Genomic DNA, 23,896 nt, shown 5'->3' with positions numbered 1-23,896 from the left:
TAGGAGAAAAAGCATTTCTTTGACGAGTGCTCTGCTAGTTTGTGGCTTTTCTCAGTGCCTTAGTGTGCCACGTTCGAAAGTATTTGTCGCTCAGTGTTGCCGCAGTGAATATACAACAATGAAAAAACAGGAACAGGACGAAAGACTAAACAACCAGAAAACGCCAGCTATCTCCCTTGTATAATGAAAACAATGTAAATATCTCCAACACATAAATAATAGACAAAACACTAGCATTACTTAAGAGAAAAATTCAAAATGCTGTAACACGCACACTGCTGCCAATAAATACAATATCCAGAATAACATAAACCAAGCCACCAAGTTCCATTATAGTCCCAGGCTTTCAAGGAATATGTAAAGACTTGTACAACACTCAAAGGTGATAATAAATATATTCTCCAACTGTACAGAAAGTATGTTCTCCACGGAATTTCGATCGTTATATTTCCCATCTGGATTAGTATCTTTGTCAAGAGATGCACGTATGAATAGCTTAAGCCTTTACTCTGAAGCTCTCTAAACCATATGTCAGCTTCAAAAATATTTATTTTAATCTTTCTTCTCTCTGGAGCCTTACAGCCTCTGTAATATTCACGACTCAGTGGTACATACTTCCTGCTGGGGCAGTGTGTATGTTACAACATTTTGAATTTTTTTCATAAGTAATACTAGTGTTTTGTGTATTATTTAAGTGTTGGAGATATTTGCATTGTTTTCATTATACAAGGGAGATATCTGGTGCTTTCTGGCAGTGAATATGCGAGCATGACTCTACCCCAGGGTTCCTCAAAGCAGTGCCCCTGTCGCCATGGCACCCACTGACACCTTTCCTGGTGTCCACCAAGGTTTTTTAGAAAATGGGTGTAGCAAGGTGGGTCTCCTCACTGGCCATTGGAGATTTGATTGGCTGTGTTTTTTTTTTAAAAAAAATGTTAGTTTGGCAGCAACTGCTGCCACAGCACCAGAATCTTCACTGTGTGACTGAAGCTAAGTCACAGCGGCCATTTTGTGGCAGGTTTTGCCTCCTGCAACAGCCATTTTACATCTGGGCCTATCACACTGTCAGAATTACAAAGGAGCCTACTGGCTCAAAAAGATTGGGGACCCCTGCTCTGTCCTAAGCCTGCAGCCCCCCGCATTCCTACTCTGAAATTAGCATCATTGAACATACTGGACAACACTCCCTAGTAAAATGTGTGTAGGATCCTTGAGTTTAACTGTAAAGCATTTCCTTAGCAGGGGTGTCGAACTCATTTGTTATGAGGGCCGGATCTGACATAAATGAGACCTTGCTGGGCCGGGTCATGTTGGGTTGGGCCAAGCCAAATCGGGCCGGGCCATGTGTGTACCTATTTAAGATTAGGTAGCAGAGATAAAATTTTTATAAAGGACACAAACGTCTATTTTTAAAAAAAATTAAAACACGCTTAAAATGTTAGCACTTATTGGTCTTAAAGATGCTTTCTTTGTATCTCTCCCATGAGATCCAGGGAAATGGGCAAAGAAAGCTCTGGCTCTTTCCTTTCTTTCCTAGGAGACAGGGTAGGGAGGAGCTTCAGCCAATAGAAGGAAGAGAGGCTTGGCTCAATAGCTCTGCTGTGTGATTGAGAGAACCTGGAAAAACAAATTCTGCCTTCCCCCCAAGGGAGGAGCCACAGCCAATGGAGAAAATAGAGGTTTTGCTCTGTAGCTCCTGTTCGATTGAGCAAGCCTTGCAAAGCAAGCTGTTATGCAGAAGGAAGCAAGAGATAGGGAGAAGAAAGTAGATTATAGCTAGTTGCTCGGGGGCCTGATAGAATCCCTCTGGGGGCCTGATTCAGCCCCAGGGTCGCATGTTTGACACCTCTGCTTTAAAGGGCGTTGTCCACAATGTCCTGAAATCTGACAAAGGGAGTTTTGACTCTCAAAAATTTATAACCCAGAAATCTTTTTGATCTCCCAGGTGCTCTGGGATTTGAACCTCACTTGTCCCTTTGACAGTTTTTGTTTTGCTTTTTGCAGGATACGTCCTGATCGCCGGAGTCGTCAGCTTTGCCATTTGCTACCAGCACGGACCACTTGCCAGCGATCAAAGTATGAACCTCTTGATGTGGACGCTGCAGGCGACAGGCTTGGTTTTAATTTATATGGGCACTGCCATCCCTCAGGTCGCGTATGCAGCGGTCGCTACCCTACTCTGCTCAAAAATTGCGCATTACCCACTCCGAGTATTCTGCAGCATCAGTAGGTTAGTATCTTTCTGACTACAGAGTGCCCTGTTATTGTGAAGGGTCCCCCCCCCCCCAAAAAAAAGAAAGAAAAACAGGTGCTTATCACTAGAGGTGCGTGTTCAGGATAAACCAAACCAAATAAATACCTGGAAAATATCTTATTGGTATTTTTCAGGTGTTTATTCAGCTGATAGTGCAGATTAGACAATGTGATTCGGCTACCAATATAGCTGACCCGAATAAAAGCCGATATTATTTTTAATAGTGAAAGGGAAGGCGTTTTAAAATGCCCAATAAATTCCGGCTTCCCAATTATTTATGCAAATCCCAATATCATACTGATATCGGGATTAGGGAATGTTGGAAAATAGTAATATTTTTCAGGTCTAATGGACCTGAGTCTGGAAAAAGCCGTGTTTTGGGGGGGAAGGGTTGCACACCCTTACTTATCACTAGACATCGCAGGAGACACAAGGTTTCTGCTGAAAATGTCATCCCCATATTTTATACAATACATCTTACTGCAGTCCATCACAATGTTGTATGTTTCTCTTCCCCAGCCAGGGGAGTCTGATGACGTAGAGATGTGCGGCAGGGAAATGCACACTGTTGTGATGTCACTGCATGAAGAGACGTAAGGGGAGGAGTACAGTTTATTATAGTGCCTGTACTCTGAGACACATTTTTCTGATTGCCGGTTTCAGTATCCACAAAGCAGTTTCAAAAGACTTGTCTTGTTTTGCTTCTCTTCTAGGAAAGCCCATCGGTACTTCAGACCGGAAAAGCCAGAGTTTCGGTACCTGACCGGAGACGAGTACCGAGAACAAGGCGAAGCAGAAACCATCAGAGCTTTGGAGGAGCTGCGGGCCTTCTGCAGGAGTCCCAGTTTCCCCTCGTGGGTAGCCGTGGTCAAGCTGCAGTCGCCTCAGAAGTAAGAACTGTTTCTTGACATCTCAAAGTCACTGGAAGATTAGTAAGATCAGGGCTCTTTTTCTAGCAGGAGCTCCTCTGCATATTAGGCCACGCCCCCCTGATGTAGCCAATCCTCCTGGAGCTTATAGTAGGTCCTGTACTAAGAGTCCTCTAAGCTTTTGGAGGATTGGCTACATCCAGGGGTGCGTTGCCTAATATGCAGAGGAGCTCCTGCTAGAAAAAGAGCCCTAAGATAAGGGCCTTGTGTGCCTCCTCTGGGAGGCTGTTGTGAAAGAGAGGAAGAGCAACTGAAGAGGCACAAACGCAGCAGTGGCTGATGGGATCCCGGCAAGAAGGGATGGCATAGAGACCCCCCTGCTGGGAGGAGCTAAGCTGCTGCAGGAGGGCAGAAGAGACGGTCTTTCAGAACAACATTCGGGTTCAGTAGCATTGAAAAGACCAACCAAGATTTCCAGGCAGAGCATTTTTGGTAGAGAAAGCCCAGCAGGAACTCATTTGCATATTAGGCCACATCCCTGCTGTCACCATTGTTATGCATGGGGTTTTTTTTGTAGAGTCCATCAGGAACTCCTTTGCATCTTAGGCCACACACCCCTGATGTCACCATTGTTTTGTGCAGGGATTTTTGTGGATAAAGCCCAGCAGGAACTCATTTGCATCTTAGGCCACACCCCCTGATGGTACCATTGTTCTACGCAGGGATTGTTTGCGGGAAAAGCCGAGCAAGAACTCATTTGTATATTACAGGGGTGGCCAACGGTAGCTCTCCAGATGTTTTTTTGCCTACAACTCCCATCAGCCCTAGCCATTGGCCATGCTGGCTGGGGTTGATGGGAGTTGTAGGCAAAAAACATCTGGAGAGCTACCCTTGGCCACCCTGGTATATTACATCACACCCCCTGATGTCGCCATTGTTTTGCACAGGGGATTTCTTTTGTCCAAAAAGCCCTGCAGCAACTCATTTGCATATTACGTCACACCCCCTGATGTCACCATTGTTTTGCGCAGGGATTTGTTTGCAGGAAAAGCCCAGCAGGAACTCATTTACATCTTAGGCCACACCCCCAACACCAAGCCAGCCAGAACTCAAAACACCAGCTGAAAAAAAGCCCTGTTTCCAGAGTATAAGCTTAGAACCTGGAAATCTTGCCAATCTTCAACGATGTTACTGGATTCGAATCTCGCTGTTACTTCAGGCCCAACATGGCTCTTACTTCAGATCAACACAGCTTCCTACCCAAAACTGTGGTCCTTCTGGTGTGTGGTTCCCAGGTCATGAAAGGCGGGATTTCAGCCAGAACCGGCCGAGCTGCCAGGTAACAATTTGAAAGTAGGCATCACAGAAGCCAAGTGATAATCAAATTACAGTGCTCCGAGCGCTTCAATGGCTGGTATACATACAGCCAACGCAGATCACGTCTCTAACAGGGTCCTCTCAGGACAAAGTTTGAGTGCAGTGACACTTTTAAGACCAGCAAAGTTTTATTCACAGTATAAGCTTTTGTACGCATGCACACTTCTTCAGATATATTAAAACGGAAGTTACCAGTCCGTACATATAGATCTTCTCCAGTACTCCTTCTAAGCTGTGGAGTCTTGTGAGCAAAAATTTTATTTTGTGAGCTACTGGCATTAAAACTTTGAGCTACTGCATAAATTGTTTTGCTCTGGGGCCATCCCTCCTGAGCTAAGATAACAATGTGTGAGCTGGAGGCTAAAAAACTATGAGCGGCTCACACTGCCTCAGCTTAAAGGGAACACTGGTCCTCTCAGGTAATTTTTTTTAGATTTCTTCCTGTCTGACATTTCTCTCCACTCACGTTCCCTTTCCCTTCAGATTTGCAAACTTTGTACTGGGATTTCCCCACGTGTCGCCGGAAGAAGCAAGGGCCCACGACGAACAGTACGGTTTCGGAGGAGCCCTCTTAGAGGAACAGCTTTTTACCTCAGAGACAGAGTCAGAACTGGACCCACAAACAGGTCCCTTTCCTGAAGAGGAGGAGGAAGAGAGGGAACAACCGCAGTCACGAAACAGCTTATCCGTTCATAGCAGAGAATTTCTTTGAGCTGCTCTTCTCTGTTAAAAGAAAACGGGCAAAATACACAGTGCAAAGGTGGGAAATTCCATTAGCTGGGCTGTAGAGGGCAGCCATGATCTCTGAAAGACGTATCCTCACACGGCAGGCCCTCACGGGCTACGATTGCTGGGGGGTTTGAAGGAACATCTGCGATCCCCAAAGGTGCCTCCTCAACCAGCTGTACCGTTCTATGAACTGAAGGTGTTTTTTAAACTCTGGAGGCTGGCCGGGAAAATCTGCCTCCAGCCAGTGTCTCCGCTTACAAACTCCACCCAAGGTGCTGATCAGGGTGTGCCGGGTAGACTTCCGAGCAGAAAAGACCAGCAGAGATTAAGCACTGCAAAGTTATTTGAGTAAACTGTTTTAATTCTTCCTCGCTAGATGTGAGGGAAAACCAAGGGCCTGCTGCAGCCATCCAGCATGAAGTAGCAGAGTACTGAACTGGTCGATTGGTCTGCATTGCTTCTGACTGAGGGGGAGGCAATTACGTTCTTCAAAGATCCCCAACTTTATTAATTCCCTGTGAGTGGGAAACTAGCACAGTATGTCAAGGGCTAAACCAGAATATCTCTGAAGTGGTCATATTCTGGTTTGTAGGCAGAGGAGCATTTTTTAAAATTGCAGCTCTCCTCACCTCTGGTGTGAAGTGTGGGGGCTCATTTTCCACTTCACAGTTCTGTGGCGGATGAAGACCAGGTCTCATAATTGTTGCCTTTGTGACATCAAATATTATATTCTTTTGTGGAAAAGATCATTCAAGAGGAAGGTGTAGCTAAGTGTGTTTGCTGTGATCAATTCCAAAGGTCCCTTTTTTGGAATAGGTTGCATAGTTACAACTTACATCAGACTTTTTAGGTCTGCAGGCTCCTTTGGAATTCTAACAACAGATAGTGGGCACAACCACAAAATGGCTGCCACAAGAGGCGGAGCCAATTGCAAAATCTAACTCTTTGATGTAATACTTAAACATTTTGGGCAGAAGCTTTCAGGATGCCTTTTAAAATGAACATACAGGTTTAAAAATATTTTCTTGAATACACACAGCCTATCTGCAGTCATACAGCGAAGAGTCTTGTGCTATGGTGGCAGTGAAAGCAACGTTTTTTAAAAATTTGGACAGTCAGTCAGATCTCCAGTGGCCAATCAGAAGGCCTCTTGGGCAGAAGCCCCACTCACTTTCTAAAAACATGGTGACATGGTGCCCAGGAACACGACGTTGGGGAACCCTGGTTTATGTCATCTGTTGGCACCATCTTGACCCCATGGGGGTTATAATCTCAACATCCTCAGATATGCAGATGACACCACTCTAATGGCAGAAAGGGAAGAGGATCTAAACCTCTTGTTGAGGGTGAAAGAGGAGAGCACAACATCAAAAAACCTAAGATCATGGCATCCGGCCCCATCACACCTTGGCAAATAGAAGGGGAAGTGACAGACTTCACATTTCTGGGATCCAAGATCACTGCACATGGCGACTGTAGCCATGAAATTAAAAGACATTTGCTCCTTGGGAGGACAGCTATGGCTAACCTGGGCAGTATAATAAAAAGTGGAGACATCACCCTGCCAACAAAAGTCCATATAGTCAAAGTGATGGTATTCCCCGTAGTAATGTATGGCTGTGAGAGCTGGACCATAAGGAAGGTCAAGTGCAGAAGAATAGATGCTTTTGCACGGTGATGATGGAGAAGGCTCTTGAGAGTCCCTTGGACTGCAAGAAGATCCAATCAGTCAGTCCTAAGGGAAATCAACCCAGACTGTTCCCTGGAAGGTCAGATGCTGAAGCTGAAGCTCAAATCCTTTGGCCACCCAATGAGAAGGGAGCCCTCACTGGAGAAGACCCTGATGCTGGGAAAGACAGAAGGCAAAAGATGCGATGGCTGGACAGCATTACTGATGTAATTAACACGAATTTGAGCAGACTTTGGAGAATGGTGGAAAACAGGAGGGACTTGGTCCATGGAGTCGCAAAGAGTCGGACTCAACTGTGTGACTGAACAACAACAAAATTGCCAACTCAAGACATTATTTGCTTATGTTTCCTGTTGCTTTTGACTAAAGGGAAGGCTGTCTTTTCCTTTAGAGCAGGCATATTTTACCACAAGAATGTATGATGGAAAGATCTAGAATTAGGCCTTAGAACTCCTGTATTTGGTAGCTAAAAAAGTATGTAGAGAGGGCATATTTTTTTTTTGTTTGCTATTAGTGCCCGCTTTGCATTCTTTCCTAATCAGGATTCTTGTCATACATTCATGTCAGGAGAATATCTAAGTAACGGAGGGCTGGACACAATGCGGAGGCTCCCCCTCAGTCACCAAAGCTAGTAAGCCACTGATATACTTATCCTCTATGAATCTTAAGATGTTTATTCCTGGGGCCATCTCAACATCCTCTGGCAGCCAGTTCCACATTTTAATCACTCCCAGGGTAAAGCAGTATTTCCTTCTGTCTGTCCTAAATCTACTGCCCTCTCAACCCCACCAGTGTTCCCTCTAAGCTGCAGAGTCTTGTGAGCAAAAATTGTACTTTGTGAGCTACTGGTATTAAAGTTGTGAGCTGCTGCATGAATTATTGTGCTCTGGGGCCCTTTTTCCTGAGCGAAGACCAAAATGCATGAGCTGGAGGCTAAAAATCTGCGATTTCACGCTCACTCAGCTTAGAGGGACCGCTGAGCCCACCTCACCGGGTGTCTGCTGTGGGGGGGAAGAAGATTGTAAGCCGTTCTGAGTCTCTGATTCAGAGAGAAGGGCGGGGTATAAATCTGCCATCGTCTTCTATCAGTTTAATTGGATGCCCTCAAGTTCTAGCCTTTAGAAGAGGGTGCAAAGTTCTCTTTGTCAACTCTGTGCATAATTGTCGAACCCATGCATATTTTTATTAACCTCTGTCATGTCCCCCCCTCCCTTTGTTGTCTCTTAAGCAGAAAACTCACAGACCCCTCCCTCAGCCTTTCCTCCTAGGGAAGGGGCTCCAGCCCCCTCCTCATCTTTGTTGCCCTCTACTTTTCCCAGCTCTGCAGTGACCTTTTGGGAGATACAGTGACCGGAACTGTATATAGTATTCTGAATGAAGCAGTTTTAGTTGGAGTGTCTATACTGTGACTTCCAGAGCTTTTTTTGTAGCAGGAACTCCTTTGCCTATTAGGCCACGCCCCCCCTCAATGTAGCCAATCCTCCAAGAGCTTACAGGGCTCTTCGTACAGGGCCTACTGGAAGCTCCAGGAGGATTGGCTACATCAGGGGTGTGTGGCCTAATACGCAAAGGAGTTCCTGCTACAAAAAAAGCCCTTGTGACTTCTGTGGGGTTCATAACATTTTTTTTTTACTGTGTTTCTGTTTTATATACATTGTAAGCCACCTTGCGTTCCGGAAGCGAGAAAGGTGGCTCGTGAATGTTTTAAATACAATGTTTTAAATAAAAATGACCAATTTTCAGTGAGCGCTGAAGTGTTCTCTGTAAAGGCGAGGGAAAACAGTTCTCCCCTTCCCACTTTCACGGTCCCTCCCTCCACCCCTCCATGTCAATAAGGATATTCTCCCTCAGCAGGCTGTAACATAAAACAAAAGTGAAAGAAATGCCCACACCTGGCTTTCTGTCCAGTGAATCATTTTATTATTATTTTTTTGTCACTACGTTTTAAAACAAATTTCACAAATACGAAAACCCGTGTACAGTTCCTCTGCCCACGTGGAATGAAAGGACAGACCCAAAAGACAATCCAGGAGTGTAAATGTGACACATGTCCTCAGCGACCTTTCACAAGATGGGCGCTGCCCTCTGTTTCCACCTGGTGAGCTTGTTGCAAGTTAGTTAACCAGTTGCTTTTTTTTTTAAACATCCCCCCCCTTTTGTGTTGAAGCCCACCAATTGCTCGCTTCTTCACTCCCTAGCCAATTCTGCCCACCCGCTCCCCCCAGATACAAACAGAATAAATACATTTCTGATTTATTTTTTTAAAGGACACTTAAGACAAGTCATGAGAAATTTACAGTACAGTACATTTAAGTTGAAGTGCAAAATAATAGCTAGTGACTAATCTCTGGTGTTTGGTCTCGTGTCCCCCCGGATAGATTCTACTTCAGTTCCTTCAACTTTCCCTTAAGGCTTAGGAAAAGAGGACGCCCCACATTATACCATGGGGGATCGTGAGGGACCTGGAGGAACTTCTTTTCCAGTCCGTGAGTTCCCCCTTTTCATCCCTCCATCCAGCTTTGGGCTATCCCCATTGTGGATCTTACAGTTAACAATCGAGAAAGGCAGTATGCAGCTCTGCGGAGCCGAGGCCTACAAAAAAAAGTTCCCAGCTTTAGATGCCCCCTGAGCAAAAGGACTTTCGCTTCAAGCTGAACTTTCGCTCACGGTTGCAAATGGCGGAAGCGAGGATCATCCGACACCGAGAAATGCACGAGAGACCGATCCTGCCAGTGTCTGACAAAAACATAAAGGTGTAGAACAACCGCCTCAAATGCAGTGTGTGCCCATTTCCCTTATAGCCGTGTCTATACTCCTGTGTTAACCCTGTTTATCTTTTCCTTCTCCAGAAGTCGTTTGGACTTCCCACCTAGGCCTTCTCTGTAGCCCCGGGCACTATTTATGTAGAAATGTGAATTTAAATGCTTCCCCAAATTAATCAACTTTATACCGTGCCCCGAAATCACAGTCTATTGGCTACCACTCTGTCTGGCGAAGTCGGAAGGCTTACGTCACGGAAGGGGCTCTTCTATGCGGAGAAGACCTCCATAGGCTGGAGGAAGACTTCTGCAAGATACAAGCCGTTGGCCCCTCAAGAGATATACTCCAACAGCGTTTGGTCTAGGTACTTCCAGTGAACATTAGATAACTCCCTTCTCTTCCACCGGCACTGCCAACCTGCATCTTGTGAGGGCTAGGCTCAAACCCACCCACCCCAAAAACCCAAACCGTATTGGACCACCTGTCTGAGAATGCAGTAGCAGAGCAAAGTCCAAAATCAGGGAAAGAGGTGTCTACCCCTGTTCCCATTATCCCTTCCAGAGGTAAAAGGAAAGCTCTAAAGTGAGAGAGAGACTTTCTATAGGTGACCCCCCCCTCGCTGGACTAGGGTTACCATATCCCCTGTAAATGCTCTCAGCCTAAACAGTCCTGCTCGCTATTGGGTGTCCTGTCTTCAGCCTAAAACTAGCACACTCCTAAGTAAAGAAATGTGCATCAGTGCCTCACTTGTCACTCTCCCCGAAATTGCCCTTCTTGACAGTCCCTGGCATGGTGGCGGAAGATTTAATAGCAACTTCATTGGTTGGAAGAGGTCCCGACGTGCGTTTAACGGAAAACCTTACTAGCTGAAACCTGTGCGTGGTTTCCCAGAAGTCTTTATGAAAGACAGATTTCTATCCTGCTTCCACGTTTAGGGACTTGCTAGTATTTTTCTTGGACGTTTCGGTTGTTTATCCAGTTTTGACAAAAGAAAATCAGTTATTTGTCCTGCGAAACTTAAGACAGAGGAGGGAAAAGCTGATTTCCCCTTCCCTCGACAACTAACACAAAACGTTCTCTTTATCAAGCGAGGGGTGACCGTAATGCAACCTTCCTCTTGGGAAACTTAAAGCAAACTTTTATTTTCCCCCCGCCCCCTTTTTGTAGAAGACAAATTAAAGTCAAATCGATCAAGATCAATCTTCTGTCCGACACAGGAATACAGACCAAGCAGGCCTGGTCTCAAATTCGTCAAGTGAAATCTTGAAACGGCCGTCGCTGGTTACGAATAACGTGGTCTCGTCCTCTGTTCCCTCTCTGGCTTTCAGCCTTCCCTAAAGCAGGCCAGCCGGGTTTTGTCACAGGAAAGGCCTTGAATATTTTAAAAGCTTGTCAAGTTACTGGTGGTGATGAAGGGAACCGCGGTTTCAGGCTCTCCGTCCAGCAGCAGGATTCAAGACGGCAGGTGGGGTGCAGGAAATTCAATCTAGTGCTCGCCCGCCAAAGACGCTGCTTCACCGTCCGATGGAGCCAGGTCTGGCGCAGGGTGGTCAGGGCTGGGCTGGGGGCTGAGGGGGGCCGGAGGTACCGAAGTATCCCCAGAAGCGTCACTGTTTCTCGGATCCAGAGACCGGTTGGAAGGATCGTTGGGTTCACAGCTAGGGCTACTGTTGGCTTGCTAGGAAAGAGGGGGAAAGGAAAACACGTCAAGCGAACACTTGGCAAGGGGCAGGGGAGCGAAGTTTCTCCTCAGGGAACATGGGTATTGGGCCATTCCGGGAGAGCCAGGCAGGTTCTTCATAAGCAGTACACGCACGAGGAGGCAGCCACACAAACATGAAAGCGAGAGGGAAAGCCGTCGGAGGTCACTCAACAAGTCCAGAAACAAGGCGACCCGACTTACCTGCCTTATCTTTTCCTAACTACTCTTCCGCAAGCAGCATGAGGGGGAAAAACTCATTGTATTTCATGATTAAAAACTGAATTGTCTGTTTCTTTTTTTGTGACACGTGAAAGAAACCAAACATTCCTATTATTTGTTGACGTGTTTCAGATTACCCATTTTTCTGTTTCAAATGTGTATTTCTTTGACATATTTCCCCCCACCCCACCCCGTGTAACACTTTGCATCCCAATGCGTTTGCTATTTCCGGAGCAGAACTGTGAATATTTCAGTAGACACACTACGCAACTGGCAATAACCATGTTGAGGGGGAGGGAGAGAAGATATTACATTTGGGAAACCGGCCAATTCCATATGCTTTAAGAGCAACTCCCCAGAAGTTGCGAGCGCCGTTTAAAGAACAATTATCGTCTAATACAAACGTTAATTCCTGTGAAATGAGCCAACAGCGATGCCCCTGTCTGGATTCGGCAAAGGAAATCCATGCGCAGAAGCCAGACAGTGTGCCCAAATTCCCCCTACCAGACTGGGTCTCAGATTTTCATGTGGCATTGCCAGTCAAGGTAGGGCAAAGAAAAAAAATACCTCTGTGGAGATTCACTTTGGTCACCAAGGCTAGTTGCCACTGAGAAACTTCTTCTCCATGAATCTATCTCATCCCCTTTTAAAGCTGTGTATTCCTGTAGCCATCATTACATCCTCTGGCGGCGAATCCCACCTTTAATTCACTCTCTGTGTCAAGACCAGGGGTAGAATTCTATCAGGAGCTTGGCCTATTAGGCCACACCCCCTGAGATAGCCAATCCTGGAGCTTAGAAGGCTCTATTTTTGTAAGCTCTTGGAGGACTGGCTACATCAGGGGAGTGTGGCTTCATATGCAAAGGAGAATTAATTAATTCCTGTTAGAATCCCACCCCTGCTGATCTGTAATCAGCAATAAGCATGTGAGGTACCATCAGAGGAGTGCACCGAAGGCCCCTCCTATTTTCCCTATCTAGAAGATGATATATGCTGCCGGAATTGCACCCTGTCCTGAACCTACAGCCCAGCAGCTTCATTGGATGCCCTCGAGTTCTAGTATTTTAGGAGGGGGCTCTAATATTTTATCTGGAGGGGCAACTTTTATCAAAATAAAGTGCAATTCTTCTTGAATAGTTGTCGAGGCAGTTGCTGAAATGCCAATGACAAATCACTGATCTTTTAAGCTGTCATGCAGAATCATAGGATAGAATCATAGAGTTGGAAAGCACCTCCAGGGTCATCTAGTCCAACCCTCTGCACAATGCAGGAAACTCACAAACCCCTCCCCCTATATTCACAGGATCCTCATTGCTGTCAGATGGCCCTCTAGCCTCTGTTTGAAAACCTCCAAGGAAGGAGAGCCCACCACCTCCCAAGGAGGAAGCCTGTTCCACTGAGGAACCACTCTAAACTCACAAACCCCTCCTCCTAAATTCACAGGATCCTCATCGCTGTCAGATGGCCATCTAGCCTCTGTTTGAAAACCTCCAAGGAAGGAGAGCCCACCACCTCTCAAGGAGGAAGCCTGTTCCACTGAGGAACCACTCTAAACTCACAAACCCCTCCCCCCTAGCCTGTTTAAAAACCTCCAAGGTTTAATAATAATAATATGCTTTTAACCCAAATACTTGCAGAAGCACAGCGGGAGACCAAAAATATAACCATATTCGTCTAAAGCTTACCAGATAATCATTACTAGGGTAAAATGCATATATAGCAAAAAGAACACAAATAGCATTTGAAGACTAATGATTTCAACAGTAGCACCTTTTCTATGGGTTTGCCAACAGGCCTGGAAAAACATAGCCAATCCATTTGTGGCGGCAGAAAGAACTATTAGGACCAGAACCAATGGGCTGAAATTAAATCAGAAGAGTTTCTGGCTCAACATTAGGAAGAAGCTTGTGATAGAGTGGTCCCTCAGTGGAACAGGCTTCTTCAGGAGGTCGTGGGCTCTCCTTCCTTGGAGGTTTTTAAACAGAGGGTAGATAGCCATCTGACAGGTATACAGATCCTGTGAGTTTACGGGGAGGGATTTGTGAGTTTCCTGCATTGTGCAGGGGGTTGGACTAGATGACCCTGGGGGTCCCTTCCAATTCTATGATTAAGTCACAGCTGACTTATGGTGACCCCCAAAGGGTTTACAAGGCAAGAGATGTTTCAGAAGTAGTTTGCTATTGCCTGGCTCTGCATCAATTAAATGAAATAAATAATGACCCTGGACTTCCTTGGTGGTCTCCCATCCAAACACCAACATCAACCTTGGCCAACCCTGCTTAGTTTCCGAGATCTGATGAGACCAGACTGGACTGAGTCATTCACATCAGGGCAGCCCAGTCCCTTTAACAGAAGTTTAATGCGCAGAAATGGGTGTCTGTTATGGGGGAAGAAGACAAAGGAGATTGTAAGCCGTTCTGAGACTGATTCAGAGAGAAGGGTGGGGTATAAATCTATGGTCTTCTTTTTCTTCTTCCAAAAGAACAGGACTTTTTTTTTTCCTCCAGGAAGTTGGGAAACTTCATTTTCTACCATGATGACACTCAGTTAAGTTTGAAGCACTCCTTTAGGAGGAGGCTTTTGAATTTGTGGAGATCCCATTATAAGGAACTCCTTGTCTCACAAAAACATCTAGCTGGGGTTTACTGCAGAGCTTCCATAAATGTCTAGCTGGGATTTACCTCAGAACTTCCACACACTTCTAGCTGACATTTTCCTCAAAACTTCCACATGCTTCTAGCTGGGATTTACTTCAGAACTTCCACACACTTCTAGCTAGGATTTACTTCAGAATTTCCACATGCTTCTAGCTGAGATTTTCCTCAGAACATCCACACACTACTAGCTGGGATTTTCCTCAGAACATCCACACACTTTTAGTTGGGATTTACTTCAGAACTTTGACACATCTCATCCTGACCAAAAAAAATATATGTGTGCATTAAAATATAGCTCTGGTCTGTTTATCTTGACAACTGTTCAAATTTGTTTCTGACAGCTTGGTTTTCAACCCACGTATTCCATATTCATTTACAGAAAAAAAAATTGAGATAATTAGTTTGTCTGATCAACAGCATAGAGTTCGGTTTATTACCAAACTTGTTTTCTTTGCTAATTTGCTCTCTTGTTTCGGATCTGGCTCCTATTTTATTTCCACCTGAAATTTCACTAAACCTAAATTCCTTATTAATGAGCGGTTGTGGCTTTTGTCCAGGGTTTTTAAAGATACTTACAAACCAGATGCATCATATGCAAAAAGAAAAAAAAGTGGGTATTTTCCTCTCAGTGTACAGTCTCTCTAAACCTATGGAAATTTCCATTTTCAGAAGCACCTTATTTTGAGATACTCCTATTTTTGTCTCAGATTTAAAAAAAAAAAAATTAAAGCGAATCCCATTCTTAAGTTCCTATTGTGGAAGTTATAAATGCAAAATATTTATGCATATCAAGGAATGGGTTTTATTTGCTCTTCCTTTTGCGCCGGACCACAGAACTGAGCCGTGAGCTTTAACATGTCCATTGCACTGGCTTCCTTTCTGTTTTGTGGACGTAGGAATGGATTTTCCCAAGTTAAGATTCTGTGACTCACGAGAGGAAAAACAATTAGCTCCCTGCTGCAGTCAAATAAACTGAGGCGAGAGGAAAGGCCAAGTCAACCCTTCAAGAGACAGAAGCGAACATTTCTCTTCCCCCACAAAGCAGAGGTCATCTCACAGTAGATAAATGCATGGGATAGAGAAGGTAGAGAAAGAAGTACTTTTCTCCCTTTCTTGCAATACAAGAACTTGTGGGCATTCAATGGAATTGCTGAGCACTCACATTAGAACTGATAAAAGGAAGTCCTTCTTCACCCAAAGAGTGATTAACTCATGGAATTCACTGCCGCAGGAGGTGGTGGTGGCTACAAGCATAGACAGCTTCAAGAGGGGAATTGATAAGCATATGGAGCAGAGTGGCTATTAGCCACAGTGTATTGTTGGAACTCTCTGTCTGGGGCAGGGATGCTCTGTGTTCATGTGCTGGGGGGGGGGCACAGTGGGAGGGCTTCTAGCCCCACTGATGGACCTCTTGATGGCACTTGGGTTTCTTGGCCTCTATGTGACATTGGCCTGATCCAACATGGCTTCTCTTATGTTACGTTCTTAAAACAGTTGGCTTTAAGGCAGGCCACACCATCAATTTACCAATGATTTTTGATGTCGTTCTCCACGATGTAAGATGCCTCTGTTGCCCTCTGCAGCAGAGACGTATTCACACATGAACCTAGCCTTATACAGAATCAGAACATTGATCCATCAAGGAAAGTATTGTCTACTTGGGCTGGCAGCAGCTCGCTGGGGTCTCAGGCTGAAGTCTTTTCCATCACCTCCTTCCTGGTCCTTTTAACTGGAGATGCCGAGGATTGAACCTGGGACCTGCTGCATGCCAAGCAGATGCTCTACCAGGAGAGTTGTATTCACACATGAAGTTGCCTTCTACTGAATCAGACCCTTGGTCCATCAAGGGCAGTATTGTCAACTTAGACTGGCAGCTGATCTCCGAGGTCTCTGACTGAGGCCTTTCTCATTACCTCCTGCCAGGTCCTTTGAACCAGAGATGCCAGTATTCCCCCAGGGCTACCAAGTAGGGGATGTCCTCCCGACATTGCCAGCATGATGATATCACTCGTAAGTGATGTCATTTCTCTGGTGACGTCATGCTCCAGCCACTCTAGGAGCTTCTCGGAAAACTCAATGGTTTTCCCAGATGCTCTAGCAATTTGAGAGGAAAACTCTATGGAGGCTGCGGGGGACATGGCAACCCAAATTCCCCCCAACCTTCTCCACCTGGCTCCTCCCATCTGTTCCTCCATCAGAGTCTGACTCCTTTTCATGCAAAATTCAGGGACAGATATTTGCTTTACTCAATACATGCACATGTAGAGACATTACAAGTAAAGTTTCTTGGAGGGTTTATCTCAAAATTAGTTTGTTAAAAGTATTTTGGATGTTCCTGAAAACGTTATGCAGTTCACCTAAGTTTGCTGAAACCTTAATGGCAGCTGGAGCTGGCACCATTGTTAAGGTTGCCAACTCTGGTTTGGGAGATTCCTGGAGATGTGGGGGGCACTGCTTCAGGAAGGTGGCGTTTCAGGAGGGAAGGAAGCTCAGCAGGAATGTGATGTCACCCTCTGAAGCTGCCGTTTTATCCAGTGAAATGGATGGGTTGAAATTAAGAACATAAGAGAAGCCCTGTTGGATCAGGCCAATGGCCCATCTAGTCCAACACTCTGTGTCACACAGTGGCCAAAACACCTAGGTGCCATCAGGAGGTCCACCAGTGGGACCAGGACACTAGAAGCCCTCCCACTGTGCCCTCCCAAGCACTAAGAATACAGAACATCACTGCCCCGGGAATAAGGACATAAGAGAAGCCATGATGGATCAAGCCAATGGGCACTCAGTCCAACACTCTGTGTCACACAGTGGCCCAAAAACCCAGGTGCCATCAGGAGGTCCATCAGTGGGGCCAGGACACTAGAAGCCCTCCCACTGTGTCCCCCAAGCACCAAGAATACAAAGCATCCCTGCCCCAGACAGAGGAACATAAGAGAAGCCATGTTGGATCAGGCCAATGGGCCATCCAGTTCAACACTCTGTGTCACACAGTGGCCAAAAAACCCAGGTGCCATCAGGAAGTCCATCAGTGGGGCCAGGACACTAGAAGCCCTCCCACTGTGCCTCTCCAAGCACCAAGAATACGGAGCATCACTGCCTCAGATATAAGGATATAACAGAAGCCACAATTGATCAGGTCAATGGGCCATCCAGTGCAACACTCTGGGTTGCACAATGACCAAAAAAACCAAGGTACCATCAGGAGGTCCACCAGTGAGGCCAGGACACTAGAAGCCCTCCCACTGTGGTCCCCCCAAGCACCAAGTATATAGAGCATCCCTGCCCCAATGTTCCCTTTCTGGGAGATAGGGTTGCCAGGTGCTTACCTCTTGCAGATGGGGGGAAGCAGGGAGCCTTCCAGGAGAGGGGGAGAGGCTCTGACCCAAAGCAGCAACATGTGGAAGTGATGTCATCATGTTGGGAGTGTCATGCGGGGACACTCTGGTTTGAGGGCAAAACTCTATGGTAAAATTGCCCTCAGATCAGAGCGTCCCCGTGCAACATCCCCAGTGTGATGACATCATATCCTCAGGATATCATCGTGTCAGCGATATCAAGCAGGGGACATTGCTGTTTAGGGGTGGGGAGAAACCCCCCCAAATGGATCTGGGGAGTGGCAACCCTACTGAGAGAACACCAGGCCCCACCTGGAAGGTGGCAACCCTACCAATTGTTCAGATTTTAGCTGTCCACCAGGGGGCACTGTCCTCTACTCTTCATTTTAGTGAGAAAGAGAATTCCTCGCTGTCCGTAGTTGCTCCATAATTCCAGCTTGCGACACCGTTACTATGGCTCCCTTCAGGCGTTCCCCACCAAAATGCATTTTGATGAACCAAGGACCCCAGCAACAATTATGAAGTATTATTTCCAGATAATGGGAAGTCATTATTGGAACCTGTTGAGTATAAAACAGCCTCTTTTCATTCAAGGAAGGTTGATAACCGCCTTTCATCACACCAGGTTTAATCATGAAGGTACCTGAACATTGGGGGGCTAAACTATAATTCTAAAAAAAGTCAAGGACATTTTTGCGATACAATTATCTTCCCCCTGTTTTGACCCATGCTGCAACCACAAAAACGGTGAGCATCTAGCATTTATACAGATGCAATGCAGAGAGAAAAGCGGGCGTGTGCAGAAGAAAAGATACATCTGGTTCGGGAACAAGGTAAATCCCTCCCTCCAGGCTATCTGGATTTGGATTTGCTTATCGGAAGATTGCTTTTTAAAAAAAAACACTTAAAAGCTATACTGATGACAAAAGGCAAGTTTGTAATCCTAGACTCCCTGAAGCCAAAAGACAGATGCTTGTCAGTGATTATTTCAAAGGATTCTAGATTCTGCTGAGTCAGAGTTTTTTTGGAAAGCCTGTTTGGCAATTAAAGACACCCTGATCACACTAAGTGGGGGTTTTGCCCAGTAGGACTTCGGATTGCCCATGCAGATTAAAGGCATACCGTTAAATACAGCTTGTGCTTGAAATGTTGGCGATTTACTGTTATATATAACCTTGATCCCTGATGTTTTGTGGCTGGCTCCGCTTCTTGCAGCAGCCATTTTGTAACTGGCCCCACCTACTGCAGCCACCATTTTGTGGTCATGCCCACTGTCCTGTGTCAGAATTCCAAAGGAGCCCCGAGGATCAAAAAAGGCTGGGGATCCAAGACTGAGATGAACACTAAACTAGGGTTGCCAATCCCCAGGTGGGGGCAGGGGATCGCCTGGTTTGGAGGCCCTCCCCCTGCTTCAGGGTCATCAGAAAGCGGGAGGCGGGGGAGGGAAATGTCTGCTGGGAACTCTATTATTCCCTATGGAGATTTATTCCCATAAAAAATCATGGAGAATTGATCTGCGGGTATCTGGGGCACTGGGGGGGGGGCTGTATTTTGGGGTAGAGGCACCAGATTTTCAGTATAGCATCTAGTGCCTCTCCCCAAAATACCCCCCAAATTTCAAAACGATTGGACCAGGGGGTCCAATTCTATGAGCCCCAAAAGAAGGTGCCCTTAGCTGTCATTATTTTCTATGGAACGAAGGCATTGAAAAGGTGTGCTGTCCCTTTAAATGTGATGGCCAGAATTCCCTTGGAGTTCAATTATGCTTGTCACACCCTTGCTCCTGACTCCACCCCCAATGCCTCCTGGCTCCACCCCCAAAGTCCCCAGATATTTCTTGAATTGGACTTGGCAACCCTACGCTAAACGGTAGGATTTTGTTAAAAAACAGTCTTTATCTATGACTGATTTCTATTAACTGTGAAGGACTGAACTCTTTGCCAGGTGGAACCATTGCAATGGGGGGGGGGGGCAGGGGAAGAAGGACTCCATCAGGCTGTGTGAGATTGCTCATGGGTGAAAAGGAAATTGCTCCGGATTGTGCTGTTGGGAAGGAGAAGCTGAAGAAACCTGACAGCCACAAACAGGTTGGCGAACAGTCTGTGGAACAAATGGACTCCCTGTTCACAACTGGTGAACAGGATAGAAGCCCAGGCTCCGGGCACCTTCTTTGGGGGCTCATAGAATTGGACCCCCTTGTTCAATCATTTTGAAACTTGGAGGGTATTTTGGGGAGAGGCACTGGATGCTATGCTGCAAATTTGGTGCCTCTACCTCTAAAAAACACTGCCCCAGAGCCCCCAATACCCACAGATCAATTCTCCATTATACCTTATAGGAATCGGTCGCCATAGGGAATAACGGAATGCCCAGCAGACATTTCCTCCCCCCACTTTCTGATGACCCTGAACCAGGGGGGTTGGCCTCCAAACCAGGGGATCCCCTGCCCCCACCTGGGGATTGGCAACCCTGTATCTGAGGGACCAGTTCTTCTGCCATGATCATCCACTTTTGTTTCCCTTTCTGCTAGGCCTAGAAGCTGCTAGATAACTGCCCCCCTTCCCTGAATCTTTCTTTTATGGCTCAGTGGAAACTCTTCATCTTCCATGTATACATGCGACCATTCTGAGGTGTTTTCACATTTGACTGTCTACAGCTGGATTGAAACAGTTTTGTCACCGAGTTACATAACCCTCTAGGCATTTCCCTGATTTCTGTGGTTTGTACCCACAAGGGATATTACCAGATTGCACAACACTATAGCAATTTATAATTTTTAACATAGAGATGGAGGAAATTCCTAGAGTGACATGTGACAGGGTGATGTCACTTCCAGGCACTTGCCCAGAAGTGACATCATGGCATTGTTCAACAACGTCCCCTCCTCTTTTGCTTTCACGTTTTGTATGAGTAGCAGAAGGTGTCAGATTTTGGGGGGGGGGGGGGGGCGGGGGTTTGACCACCAAAGCAAGAACTGGGTTGGTGCTCGTACCTGAAACTGTGTCTACTGTGCAGGAAGTTCCAAAGAACAAGGACTCATCCAGTGCTCTGCTGTGACAACTAAAAACAATGCACAGAAACAGTGAAACACTTCTCAAAAGAGGCAGCTCGGCATTAGAATCCACTGCATAAATTGAGGTCAAAGGCAAGTTAAAAATTCAATTAGAATTCTGTGTAAAGTTAATTAAACATGAATCATGGTCAATCAGTCCAACCCATATAATAGACTTTTCTTTAAACGACGACGACAAAGGAGAAGAATAAGAAGATGATGATATTGGATTTATACCTCGCCCTTTGCTCTGAATCTCAGAGTCTCAGAGCGGCGCAAAATCTCCTTTACCTTCCTCCTGCACAACAACAGACACCCTGTGAGGTAGGTGGGGCTGAAAGAGCTCTCCCAGAACATAAGAGAAGCCATGTTGGATCAGGCCAATGGCCCATCCAGTCCAACACTCTGTGTCACACAGTGGCCAAAAAAAAACCCAAGTGCCATCAGGAGGTCCATCAATGGGGCCAGGACATTAGAAGCCCTCCCACTGTTGCCCTGCCCCCCAACACCAAGAATACAGAACATCACTGCCCCAGACATAAGGACATAAGAGAAGCCATGTTGGATCTGGCCAATGGCCCATCCAGTCCAACACTCTGTGTCACATAAGAGAAGCCATGTTGGATCGGGCCAATGGCCCATCCAGTCCAACATTCTGTGTCACACAGTGGCCAAAAAATACCACCCAAGTGCCATCAGGAGATTCACAAGTGGGGCTAGAAGCCCTCCCACTTTGCCACCCCACCTCCCAAGCACCAAGAATACAGAGCATCACTGCCCCAGACAGTTCCAATAAAATGCTGTGGCTAATAGCTGCTGATGGACCTCTGCTCCATATATTTATGCAATCCCCTCTTGAAGCTGGCTATGCTTATAGCTGCCATCACCTCCTGTGGCAGTGAATTCCACATGTTAATCACCCTTTGGGTGAAGAAGTACTTCCATTCATCCTTTCAAGGACAGCTCTGTGAGAGCTATGGCTAACTCAAGACCATTCCAGCAGCTGCAAGTGGAGGAGTGGGGAATCAAACCCAGTTCTCCTAGATAAGAGTCCGCACACTTAACCACTACACCAAACTGGTGTGTATGTATGTATGTATGTACATATATATTAAAAGCTATAGCTAGTATGTAGAAATGATTATATACATAGGGCTTTTTTTTTAGCAGGAACACACAGGAATGCAGTTCTGTCTGGCTTGGTGTCAGTGGGTGTGGCCTAATATGCAAATGATTTCCTACTGGGCTTTTTCTACCAAAAAAAAGCCCTGGAAATATATAACATAGAATAGAATATGTAGTAATGATGAAATTAATAATATAGTTGCAAAATAAATCAGTTATAACAGGGGTGGCCAATAGTAGCTCTCCAGATGTTTTTTGCCTACAACTCCCATCAGCCCCAGCCAGCATGGCTGATGACTGGGGCTGATGGGAGTTGTAGGCAAAAAACATCTGGAGAGCTACCGTTGGCCACCCGAGCTGTAAAATTTGAAATGTAAGATGACTGAAGTAAGGACTATTGTGTTCTATAGAAAATGTCATAAAAATTATAATGAAGGGGATGTTGGGAAGAAATCTGTTCTATATACCCTGACATGTGGAATAACCTTTGATACATATAATTTGTTATTTAATTCCTCTTTTCTTTTTATATCCCTTATATTTTTTATGTTTCTTTAAAGTTTTACGCACACATGCACACACATGATAATTCAGTCCAAGCTGCTAATTAACAAACCTTCACCCTTTTTGCCCCTTTCTCTCACATTAAAACTAGGTGTGAATCTGTTCAATATTCATCTGGTTTTTGAAATTCCATAAAAAATTTTTTTTTGAGGGAATAGTTTCTGGCAGATCCAGAGCTGTTACATGGAAAGGCACTGATAGCCCGCCAGACGAGAACTTCACACACTCCTATATCTGAGGAGATCAAACTCCTGATTCGTGTTCTCCTAAGCACCGTCCTTTATGGTGGGATGGAACTGGCTTCTACCAGCTCACAAGAGCCGATCGTTAAATTTTCAAGAAATCTGCGAGCTGGTGGAAAACTTGCTGGGGAATGCTCTTGCATTTGAGCCACACTCAAATGGCATAGAGTTTTGCCCAAAGACCAGAGCGTCCTCGGCACCGCCAATGTGCTGATGTCACTTCTGGACATATGGCGAGTTACATCAATGTGTCAGGATGCTGTTGACGTCCTCCTGCATTTTGTGCCACCACCAGGCAGGTGATTGGCGGGCAGGGCTCTTTTTCTAGCAGGAGCTCCTCTGCATATTAGGCCACGCCTCCCTGATGTTCCCAATCCTCCAAGAGCTTACAGTAGGCCCTGTAAGAAGAGCCCTCTTAGCTCTTAGAGGATTGGCTACATCAGAGGGGCGTGGCCTAATATGCAGAGGAGCTCCTGCTTGAAAAAGAGCCCTATTGGCGGCAGGAGGACAGTTGCTGTGGGCGGGGGGGGGGAGCTGGCAGCCCCACTTTATACACCCTACAGGTGCAATGGTTTAAAGGCAGGGTTGGCCTGCCTTTTGAACTTCCGCTGCTCTGCTCTGAAGGGCTGTGGGGTTGACAGTTCTGGGTAGGAAAAATACCTGGGAGCCTGTGGGGAGGGTGGGGTTTGGGAGGTGGAGCCTGTGGGGAGGGTGGGGTTTGGGGGAGGGACCTCAGCAAGGTATGATGCCACAGCATCCACCCTCCAAAGCAGCCATTTTCTCCAGGGGAACTGATCTCTGCCATCTGACAGCAATGCTGGTTCTAGAACTTTGGCAGATCATGAGAAGGAGGGCAGGAAGGGTTGCATTGGCACTTCATTCCTATGGCCCCTTCTTCTTTCTATCTATCTATCTATCTATCTATCTATCTATCTATCTATCTATCTATCTATCTATCTATCTATCTATCTATCTATCTATCTGTCTGTCTGTCTGTCTGTCTGTCTGTCTGTCTGTCTGTCTGTCTGTCTGTCTGTCTGTCTGTCTGCCCACTCACACATCTGTTTGTTTGTCTGTCTGTCTACCTATCTATCATCTATCCATCCATCTATCTGTCATCCATCCATGCATCCATCTGTCTTACTATCCATCTACCTATCATCTATCTCCATTTACATATCTGCCATCCATCATCTCTCTCTCTCTCTCTCTCTCTCTCTCTCTCATCTATCTATTATCATCTAGCTCCATTCATCTATCTGTCATCCATCCATCTCTCTATCCATTCATCTATCATCCGTCTCTCTATCCATCCATCTCT

At 45.9% G+C, this 23,896-nt stretch overlaps 1 protein-coding gene across 1 annotated transcript in view; it reads left to right on the top strand.

Annotated features, from left to right (window-relative positions):
* LOC132585255 (nuclear envelope integral membrane protein 2-like) overlaps positions 1-5,307 on the top strand; it is a 75,766-nt gene extending 70,459 nt beyond the window's left edge. Inside the window, exons 8-10 of the mRNA XM_060257058.1 lie at positions 2,005-2,230; positions 2,968-3,144; positions 4,984-5,307. Coding sequence (XP_060113041.1) covers positions 2,005-2,230; positions 2,968-3,144; positions 4,984-5,212 — 632 coding nt within the window. The 3' untranslated portion in view covers positions 5,213-5,307. The remainder of the gene's footprint in view (positions 1-2,004; positions 2,231-2,967; positions 3,145-4,983) is intronic.
* The last annotated feature ends 18,589 nt before the right edge of the window (positions 5,308-23,896 follow it).

This window comes from Heteronotia binoei, chromosome 16, assembly GCF_032191835.1.
Source record: "Heteronotia binoei isolate CCM8104 ecotype False Entrance Well chromosome 16, APGP_CSIRO_Hbin_v1, whole genome shotgun sequence".
Taxonomy (NCBI): Eukaryota; Metazoa; Chordata; class Lepidosauria; order Squamata; family Gekkonidae; genus Heteronotia; species Heteronotia binoei.
The sequence above is the reverse complement of the archived record's forward strand: the minus strand, read 5'-3'. Positions and strand labels throughout refer to the sequence as shown.